This window comes from Hemitrygon akajei, chromosome 18 (assembly GCF_048418815.1).
Source record: "Hemitrygon akajei chromosome 18, sHemAka1.3, whole genome shotgun sequence".
In the NCBI taxonomy this organism is placed as follows: Eukaryota; Metazoa; Chordata; class Chondrichthyes; order Myliobatiformes; family Dasyatidae; genus Hemitrygon; species Hemitrygon akajei.
This window is the reverse complement of record NC_133141.1, coordinates 33,663,347-33,674,090: the sequence shown is the minus strand read 5'-3', so window position 1 is coordinate 33,674,090 and position 10,744 is coordinate 33,663,347. Positions and strand designations below refer to the sequence as shown.

The following is a 10,744-nucleotide window of genomic DNA, read 5'->3' as shown; positions in this document are numbered from 1 at the left end:
TTGCATCAAGATACATTAAACCAATGCATGTCATTAAATGGAAGCTCTAAAACATCATGTACAATTTCTTCCGCTACTGATATGACTGATAATCGATATTTCCACTTACTTGGGTAAAGAATTTTACATGGAGTAAATCCAATAAGAGTTCCATTTGGATTCTCCCCCCCCCCCCCCCCCAAGTTCTGTGTCATCTGCATATTTGAACATTCTGCATAAATCAATGTTTTTGCACAAGCACATTGTAAATTAATCAGTGGTTATGTATGAAGTTGATTGGCCTGTGCCATTGTGGCAGGAAGTGCATGAACCTTGCTTCAAGTCCACGGTGAGAGTTAAAGAAACTAAGATTGACAGGCAGCTTAAGGGGCACATGCATGATGCAAGGTGGAAAGAAAAAAAAAGACAAGAACACTGATGTGTATACTATGGAGTTTATTTCCAGATAATTTATATTAAAAAAAAGTGTTCTGTTCATTAATACCATGTGCCACAGCTTTTCAAAGTACAACACAACTAATCAGCTACAGGTGACAATTCTGGACTTCAAACACTTCAAGTCACAAAATAACTGGTGTACTCAAGAGGTCCACTTTAAAAAAGGCACACACACAGACAGACAATACACATTTTTATAAAATTAAAACAAAGCATGAATTGTTTGCCAGAGCAACACAAAAAATACTTCATACACGATTGCTCATTTTATCTTTTGCTGCAAGGAAACAGTTTATAATACCATTTATCTTCCCATGTACAGTATCTAATAGATAACTATTTAAATCCACTACTGCATAACCAGCACCATACAGCCGTTAAGACTAATGGAATGGTCTTTTTTTAAAAACTTTTGCATCACATCTAATTACTTTGCTAAAATTTGGTTTTTTATATTACGTTTCAAGTGTGGTTTAAAAGGGATTTACTCCTCTGTGGAGCCAAATAATGAAATATACTGATATTTTTAAATGGATAATTGAACACATGAAAAGACAATTAGATTGGTCCAAGAGGTTGACTAGAAGGTGGCTGTTACCCATGTGGCATGACCTAGCCAGATAATGTGACCAAGTGTTTGAATCTTGTTCGAAACAGAATTTGCCAAATTTTAGGTGGTACAGCAGTTAGAACTACAATTGACTCCAGAATTCTTCTGCTGTTGTGGAGTAAAAGCCTTTTGCTTCTGACAACTTTCTAGCAGCAACCCACACTGATAAATGATGTCGAAAATTGTTGGAATGCTCTCAAACCAGAAGAAGCCCACTGTAATCAAGTATAGAGGGACAATTTGGTACTCCACCTTCCAGAGTATTGAAAGGCAAGCACATTCCCACACAATTCACACTACCATAGTTTGTTGAAGGTAACATTAAGGAGAGATTTTATTCAAAGGCCCTTGATTGTAAAGCAAAGCAAATAATGCAATTCTAGGTAAAGGGGATGTATAGAAGACACAAAAGCAGGGAAATATTTCTAGGTGTAATTTTCTGCCCAAGAACAGGAGGTTTGCTTTTTCCACAACCCCTCCCCCTTCAAAATCTTCCATTAGTGAGCTGGGTAACCGTGTGCACGTGGGACTGAAACGTTCAAACCAGGACATGCAACACCAAACCCCAGATGCAAAGCTCTCAGATATCAAGTCATCAAAAGAGCAGAAAATCACTTCAAGACAGGATCAAAGGAAAGCAAGATTGGTCAAGAATAAGGGAATGGCAGAAGCATGACCACTTTACTTACTGCATACTTTGACACACAGGCCTGTATTTTCAGCCATCCAAAATTAAATTTTCTTTAAATAATGTAAGACAAAGTATTTATCTGATAATTAAAACCAGAATTAGACAAAAACTAAGCTCAACCCTCCCCCCCAAAAGGAAGTTCAGATTTCTGTAAGCCAAGTGTTTATTAATGTCAGATCTCAGTGAGTCCATGGTGACAGTGGTAGATCCTTCAACAGAAGTCACAAAATTCTTCAGGTGCAACCACAAAAAAAAATAGAAAAAAGGGTTTAAAAGGGTTTTCCTTTCATGTTCTTCAAGCAATGAAAGGATTTAAATCCCTCAAGAAACTTAAGCCACCTAATTTTCACCCTCTTGGAACAAATGCAACATCTTATATGCACAATGCTCAAAAATGATATACATTCAAGACTCACACAATAGATTTGTCTGAAAGGGACACAACACAAGGAGCTTTGATGAAGATTAGTTCAGATTCAGAAAATCTAAAATCTACCCAGAAGTGAATCGATACCACAGACTCATGTCAAAGTCCTAACAGTAGCTAAAAGGTTTTGCACATTTGTATGGTTTGGCTGGAAAACTAGGAGTTTGTGCTTCAACTCCCTCGGTCCTATTCTATGGATAAAACAAATGGCAAGATTTTATTTAAAATACATATACACAAATTCTAGCTAGTTTATTGGTTCACAGCACTTTTTCTTCTGCACATCTCCCTCCCCAGAAAGTCAATTCAAAACACTATGTTTTAAGCGTCGTTGCCACTGACAGTCATTCTTAGCTGCTCTGATTCAAATTTAACTTGGGGGAGGAATGACAACCCCCTTACCTTTGAAGTCACTGTCAAATAACATCTTTGTTTTAGGTACAGCTACTAATGTACTGGTACCTAGCTCATTCAGTTGCACTGAAGTCAAGTTAATATAATATTTGATGTACACATTTTTAAAAATTCAAGCTTTCAAAGCTATCTTCAGTCATTATATATTTTTGGAATCCTATACTAGCTCAGCCTTCATTCTGACTTGGGAGTCCTGCAATCATACGTGCAATTCCTACCCATGTGATAAAGCAGCTGGGTAAATTATGCAGTTTACATGAATATAGAGCATCACATACAGGCTCACTTAATCAGATATTTCTACATAACATCTCAATCAGGATGGCTTTCTAGTTATGAGAAACAAAATACCTGTGGGATTTTAAAAGCATGAACACTCGTCCTTTTTTGTTCCTGCTCACTGAATATACCTCACTCCAATTTTGACCATTTTTGCACAGAACTCCATTTAGATATTGACTTGAATTTAATCTAATTTAAGGCAAATCCAGAAAAGTAGGATTTAGGTTAAAGTGATTAAACGTTGGCAGAGTTTCAACATAGAACAAAAAAATAGGACTACAACCAACTTGCCTTACAGTAGTGTACATTTCTGCATCTTTCTGCCCCTGCCTTGTGAATTTAAGAAATCACCCATCATGTAATTGAATTGGTTGCAGGTATTAAAGTTTACTTCACGTGTTGTCACTTGGGTTTTGCATAATTTTTTAAAATATTTTATGCCCAAATACAAAACACATTTCAGCAAATCGGCCTTTAAGATTTAGTGGATATTAAGCCATGTAGTGCATACAATATTTATCTCTATAGTTTGCTTATGAGCTCTGCTCTTACAGAAACCTCATAGTAGTTTACCCCTCAAAACTGTTCACAAAAAACCTTTTTGCATTGTTTACTGTGTTAACAGCCTGTACTGCAAAAAATTGTCCATTACCATTTTCTACTTGAAAAGGGGAAAACTACCAATAAGATATTAAAGCACAACACAAACCACTGCAGACACCACAAACGTTAGTATTCTTATGTGGCATCTGGAATGGGCATCAGAATTGTACTTCGTTTTGAAATTGTGGATGAATAAATACATAAGGTTGGAACCAAGGTTCTGTGAGCTGCAAACCCATTCTTTAAGCTAGTTCTGGAGTTGCAAAGGCGGTGATCAAATAACCCATAATGCAGTTTGGCATTAAGCCTTTGTTCATGTCCAAGTCTGCTTGCCGAAGATATTCCAGAGGGCAAGTCAAAGTCCTGCTTTCTTCTTATAGTAGAAACTTCAATTCAGAGAGGAAATTGATCTGCTTTAAAAGATTTCCTCCACTCCGTGAGCAAAGATCATTACCAGACCAGGCTCCATGATCATGTCCTCTCCCATGTGTTGGTTCTCGCATGCCATCACCACTACAGCTTGCTTCCCTGGGATTCGTTTAGCTACATAGTTCTCATAGAACCTGCGGTTCATTTGGCGAGTCTCTAGTGTGGCCAGACCCTGAGGCCAGTTCCTCTCATGTGCATTTTCGATGAGATCATTGACTATAGACATTGGGCACCCACTGTCAATGAGAGACCGCTTAATGACTGCTTGGAGAACTGCATCAGGGGTGGAGATCATCCCACCCCATCGGGTAACTCTAGCAGGTTGCAATGAATTGACCCACCTATAATACAGAAGATACCATTCATGTTTTATTTAACAAAACAGGCAAACAAAATTATAATCAATTAAAGCTCTGCAAGTCAGATAAACAACAGATAAGTTTCTCTTGCACCTTCACATCCTCACCAGGTAGGACAGCTGCATAATAAAAAGTCCCTTAAAATACCTGGGAAGTAAACAAGTTGGAGTGAATAACAAGTCATGGATTAGAAAGACCATGACCAAACTACTGGTATTCAGCATGGACTTTCCTTTGATCATTAAGGATGCAGAAAAGAAACCTATTTTTATAGGTTTTAAGCATCTTGGAACTTGTGTTTATATAGCGCCATTCACAACTACTAAACAGCCAATGAAGCACTTTTTGAAAGCAAGGTCACTGTTGCAATGGAGGAAATGCAGCCGCCAATTTGCGCACAGATAGTGGTAAAGTTACTCGATGATGTTTCTCTTTAAAGATTCACACCATTTGGCACCATTCAGCAAAAGCACACCAGTAAGTCTTATTCCCCAGAGTACTGCAAATTTTCCCTTTCAACTAATCATCCAATTCCTTTCTAAAAAGCTGCAATTGAATCTGCTTCCACCACCCTTTCAAACAATGAATTCCAGATTATGATCACTCAGCTGTGAAAACATTCCTTCACATCTCCTTTGGCTCTTCTACCAAATGATGAATCTGTGCTTGCCCACTCAATATCTCTACTGAAGAAAGCTCATTTGTGAGGTCTTAATGCTCACATTACTTTAAGCATTCAATCTTTTTTTGACCATCACTGCTCTAAAGGAAAACAAGCTCAATCCATCAGTAAAAGGCAAGGCATTCTTAGGTTTTCTAGGAGAGAACAAACTTGGACAGAAAATGGGAACATTTATAAAGATCCCATGACACCATTCTGACAGAGCTGAGATTAAACAAGGCCACTGTTTAAACATCTCAACTGAAAGGGGGCACCAGATAAATGCTTTTCATTAGTGGCGGTACCAGTCCAGAGCAGTATTCAGTTTTAATATTCATTTTTTAAATTGTTTGTTCTATTATAATACATCTTCTTGGATTAAGATTCAAGTTTACTTATCACATATACATCTAAACATAATGAAATAATACCTAGTTGAAATCTTCACTTAAAATATGCACTCAGGTTGAATGATTAATTCCTCATCCAACTTGCTGAACTCACTAAATTGAAGCCAAGGAGTGACCTACTTTAGGTGACAAAGAATGGCCTTGGTAACAAAACATTCTGCATTCTGAATGTGTTATTTTTGATGATAGATTATAGGATTATTGGATGACATCAGAGAGCCAAAATAACTTGGCGGTGAATGGGTGTTTCTCGGAATGGCAGGTGGTGACTAGTGGGGTGCCACAGGGCTCGGTATTGGGACCACAGCTGTTTACCATTTACGTTAACGATTTGGATGAAGGCATAGAAAATAACATCAGCAAATTTGCTGATGATACTAAGCTGGGTGGCAGTGTGACATGTGATAAGGATGTTAGGAGAATTCAGGGTGACTTGGATAGGCTGGGTGAGTGGGCAGATACTTAGCAGATGGCGTTTAATGTGAATAAGTGTGAGGTTATCCACTTTGGGAGTAAGAACAGGAAGGCAGATTATTATCTGAACGGTGTAGAGTTGGGTAAGGGAGAAATACAAAGAGATCTAGGAGTCCTTGTTCGTCAGTCACTGAAGGTGAATGAGCAAGTGCAGCAGGCAGTGAAGAAGGCTAATGGAATATTGGCCTTTATTACAAAGGGAATTGAGTACAAGAGCAAAGAAATCCTCTTGCATTTGTACAGAGCCCTGGTGAGACCACACCTGGAGTATTGTGTACAGTTTTGGTCTCCAGGGTTAAGGAAGGACATCCTGGCTGTAGAGGAAGTGCAGCGTAGATTCACGAGGTTAATTCCTGGGATGTCTGGACTGTCTTACGCAGAGAGGTTAGAGAGACTGGGCTTGTACACGCTAGAATTAAGGAGATTGAGAGGGGATCTGATTGAAGCATATAAGATTATTAAGGGATTGGACAAGATAGAGGCAGGAAATATGTTCCAGATGCTGGGAGAGTCCAGTACCAGAGAGCATGGTTTGAGAATAAGGGATAGGTCATTTAGGACAGAGTTAAGGAAAAACTGCTTCTCCCAGAGAGTTGTGGGGGTCTGGAATGCACTGCCTCGGAAGGTAGTGGAGGCCAATTCTCTGGATGCTTTCAAGAAGGAGCTAAATAGGTATCTTATGGATAGGGGAATCAAGGGATATGGGGACAAGGCAGGAACCGGGTATTGATAGTAATTGATCAGCCATGATCTCAAAATGGCGGTGCAGGCTCGAAGGGCCGAATGGTCTACTTCTGCACCTATTGTCTATTGAATTTACTCTGGTAACCTTTTGGAGTCATTAAGAGACCAGTCAGCCTTCAGAGAGAACAGCAGTACCAAGGCTCTTCAATACTGAAATACTAAAAAGGCAGTTTAACTTCTAAATACACAAGAAAAAGCACCCACGTCATTTCATTCATGCACATCCAGCCATAGGCATAAAAGGTTCATTGAAGAAAATTCTAAAATGGTCATCGTTCTGTATTATAAAGACAGAAGCCAAATTCAGACATTGAAAAGACCATGCATTTATATAGCACCTTTATGACCACAGGGCATCTCAAGGCATTGTACAGTCATTTGTACTTAATTTCTTTCTTAAAAATACAGTTACTATTATAACAGAGGATATGTAGGAATCTATTGGATGCAGCAAATTCCCACAAATGGCACATGAGAATGAACAAGTAAAGATGTTGGTCATATGGCAAATATCAGGCCTACAGCAGCAGGAAGAAATTGCCTGCTCCAACACAGCTGTGATACCTCTACCTCCTCCTGGGAGGAGGCAGGCAGGGACTCAGCTTAATTCCCCTTTCACAGAATCAAACCACTGACAGCTCTGCCACCTTCAGTACTGCATTAATTGCCTGACCAGACCTCTTGCGCACATCTTGGGAAATTGCATTTCTATAGCGCCAGTCAGAACCTTGGGATGGCCCAAAATAGTTTACAGCCAATAAAATAGTTTTGAAGTGCACTCACTACAGAGGAGCCAATTTGCGCGCAACAAGATCTCACAAATGCAAAGCAATGACAAGCAGAATCTGTTTTGGTAATGTTCATCATTGGCAAGTGGAGCAAGACAAGGTCCCCTTTTTTCCAAAATAGTATCAAGGGATCTCTTGCATCCACCTGACTGACTCTGTCTCACCGGAAACATCACAACATCAATTGTGCAGCACTGGAGCATTGGTTTAGAGAGCACTCATTTTTGTGGTGGGACTTAACCTTGAGTTAGAGATAAGGAAGAGCCATCCAAGCTATTAAGCCACCTGGTGATTGCTTTATATATTATTGTAGTTGCACTGCAACAATTCATTATCCTACCAACATCGCTATTCTGAAAGGAATCCTTGCTTCACTACCTTAAACTCAGATAAAGTTTAAATTAAAAATAACTACCTACAGTATTCACAGAACAAAATGTTTCTGAAATTGACTTGAAGGCTCATCTTTCTCATACATCTCAGAGCGACTGAGCCCCCAGCAGAGAACTGGAAATAGTTGATAATAAAATGGTCCAAGGCACAAGGAAAATTGACAAGAAACTGAACTGAAACGTACTCTAGGATCTCATTGTACTCAATGGTTTCCTCCAAGTTCTGTAGGTTTGGGTTTGCACTGCGGATAGCCCTCATGTACGCTTTCAAAAGTTGAATGTCTCGTTTCTGTAAAGCAAGGAAACACATACACACAGAGTTCGTAAATGAGAGTCAATAGCCTATTTTCAGATGCTGACGAAGTTGCTAGGAATCTCCAGCTTTTTAATATTTTAAATTTTCTTTAATGATGCACTTTTCAGCAAAGAGGATTGAACGAAGTACATCTCCCGCGCACCCCCCCCCCCCCCCCCCCCGGATATCGACAAACATGTGAACAGATTATTAATGGAATTGGTCTCTGTTGATGTTTATATTTCATACAGGCCTCCTGCTCTTATTGCATTTATCTTGCTGTTTCTCTCACCCTTAAATATTTATGTGGTTTCCTCTTGCACGCACATGATTTCTCAGCCAGAGTGTTAGTGACTTCTACATTTTCAACACCTTCCAGATCAAATGTACAGCACTCAAATGATTGCTCATTCTTTATTTTAACAGTCTGCTTCAATGCAAACTGCTACATATACCTCTAGCCTAAGTGGAGATCATTAAACAATTCCATCTATCAAGACTACATTAATGCAAGCAACCAAGATTTGGGTAAAACCATTTGCATCCAATTGTTCCTCACTGAACTTCTCTCGAGAAATTAACCTGTCTTTATTGACAATTTCCAACAAAAATAACACACACAATGTGCTGAAGGAACTCAGCAGGCCAGGCAGCATCTATGGGGAAAAAAAAGTACAGTCGATATTTTGGGTGTGTTACTCAGATTTCCAGCATCTGGAGATTTTCTCATTTCCAACAAAAATAATTTTATTTGGGAGGGTGGGCAAAGAAGAGACAGATGGAATAATGTTGGGAAGTGTGGGATTATGCACTATAGTAAGAAGAATAAAGGTGTTGACTATTTTCTAAATAAGGAGAAAATTCAAAAATCAGTCATGGTTCAGATTTCCTTTAAGGTTAATTTGCAAATTTTTAAAATTCCTCTCCACACCTTGTAGCATATCAGGCGACAACCTTGCCATTTCTTTAATATTTTGTCTTTTTTAATAAACAAGGCCGAGTTTCCAGCACAGATGGAAAGCATGACAGGAGCCAGCTGGACTCAAATCCGGGACCACTCACCTTGAAGTCAGGTGTGGATGCCACTACACCACCAGCTGGCTTAACTTACAGGTTAAGTCAGTAGTAAAGGTGACAAATACAATATCAGCATTCATTTTGAGAGGACTAATACACAAAAAGGATATACTGTGACTTTACGGAGTTGGTCAGACTGCATTTTGTAAGCAATTTTGGACCCTATATCTACAGAAAGATGAGCTGGTCCTGGAGAGGTTCCAGAAGAGGTCCACAAGAATGATCTCAGGATTTGTGTTCTCACTAGCTACAGTAGTAGTACAAGAAGATTTGAGGGCAGCAAATTTTATTCCTTTGTTCAAGAAAGGCAATAGGAATAATCCTGGAAATTATAGACCAGTGAGCCTTATGTCAGTGCTGAGCTAACTAGTGGAAAGGCTTCTTAGAGGGAATTTAGCAGCATTTGGATAAGGATTGTCTGATATAGAAATAGTCAGCATGGCTTCGTGAGGGGCAGATCGTGCCTCACGAGCCTGATCGACTCCCCCCCCCCCCCCCCCAAAGATGTATAAAACCCATTGATAAAGGTAGAGCAGTGGATATAGTGTACATAGATGTAAGGTGTTCAACAAGGCTCCCCATGGTAGACTCATTCAGAAAGTCAGGAAGCATAGGACACATGAAAACTTGGCTGTGTGGATTCAGGAAGACAGCAGAGGATGGTTGTAGATGGGAGTGTATTCTGCCTGGAGGTCGGTGACCAGTGGTTTTCTGCAGGAATCTGTTCTGGGACCCCTGCTCTTTGCAATTTTTATAAATAACTTTGATGAGGAAGTGGAAATGTGGGTTAGTAAGTTTGCGGATGGCACGGAGGTCAGTGGTGTTGTGGGTAGTGTAGAAGGTTGTCACAGGTTATAATGGGACATTGACAGGATGCAGAGCTGGGCTGAGAAGTGGTAGATGGAGTTTAATCAAGAAAAGTGTTAAGTAATATACTTTGGAAAGTCAAACTTGATGGCAGTATACAGGGTTAATACAGGATTCTTAGTAGTCTGGAACAGAAGGATCTTGGGCTCCACTCCCAAATATCCCTCAAAGCTGCCACACAAGTTGATAGGTTAGTTAAAGCATATGATGTGTTGGTCTTCATTAGTTGGGAATTGAGTTCAAGAGCCGTGAGGTAATGTTGCAGCTCCAGAAAACTCTGGTTACACCACACTTGGAATATTGTGTTCACTTCTGGTTGCCTCATTATAGAAACGATGTAGAAGCTTAGAGATTTACAGGATGCTGCCTAGATTAGGGAGCATGTCTTATGAAAATAGGTTGAGGGGGGGTTAAAGGTTACAGGGAGAAGATGGGAGAATTGGGTTGGAAAAACCATGACTGGATGGCACAGCAAACTTGATGGGCTGAAAGGCCCAATTCCTACACCTAAATCAGGGGTTCCCAACCAGGGGTCCACAGACCCTTTGCTTAACAGTATTGATCCATGGCATAGAAAAGATTGGGAACCTCTGGTCTAAATAGACTCTGGTTTCCAAATAATTGTTTTTGTTTGTTGCTATCCCACTCACATGTCCCATCCTACTTCCAACTCATTGGCTAATAGTGTTGTCAGAATATGCAAGTCATAATCACACACTCCAAACATATCCCCAGTCCTTTAAAAGATGGCAACTTGTTGCAAAATCAATTTGCACTGACATC

At 39.6% G+C, this 10,744-nt stretch overlaps 1 protein-coding gene across 5 annotated transcripts in view; it reads right to left on the bottom strand.

Moving 5' to 3' along the window:
• Positions 1-420: 420 nt before the first annotated feature.
• The window catches only part of rnf41 (ring finger protein 41), a 56,847-nt gene continuing 46,523 nt past the window's right edge, over positions 421-10,744 (bottom strand). For all 5 annotated transcript variants that reach the window (XM_073071298.1, XM_073071301.1, XM_073071297.1 and 2 more), the window contains exons 5-6: positions 7,908-8,011; positions 421-4,235 (exon numbers count right to left, since the gene is read on the bottom strand). In XM_073071298.1, coding sequence (XP_072927399.1) covers positions 3,881-4,235; positions 7,908-8,011 — 459 coding nt within the window. In that variant the 3' untranslated portion in view covers positions 421-3,880. The remainder of the gene's footprint in view (positions 4,236-7,907; positions 8,012-10,744) is intronic.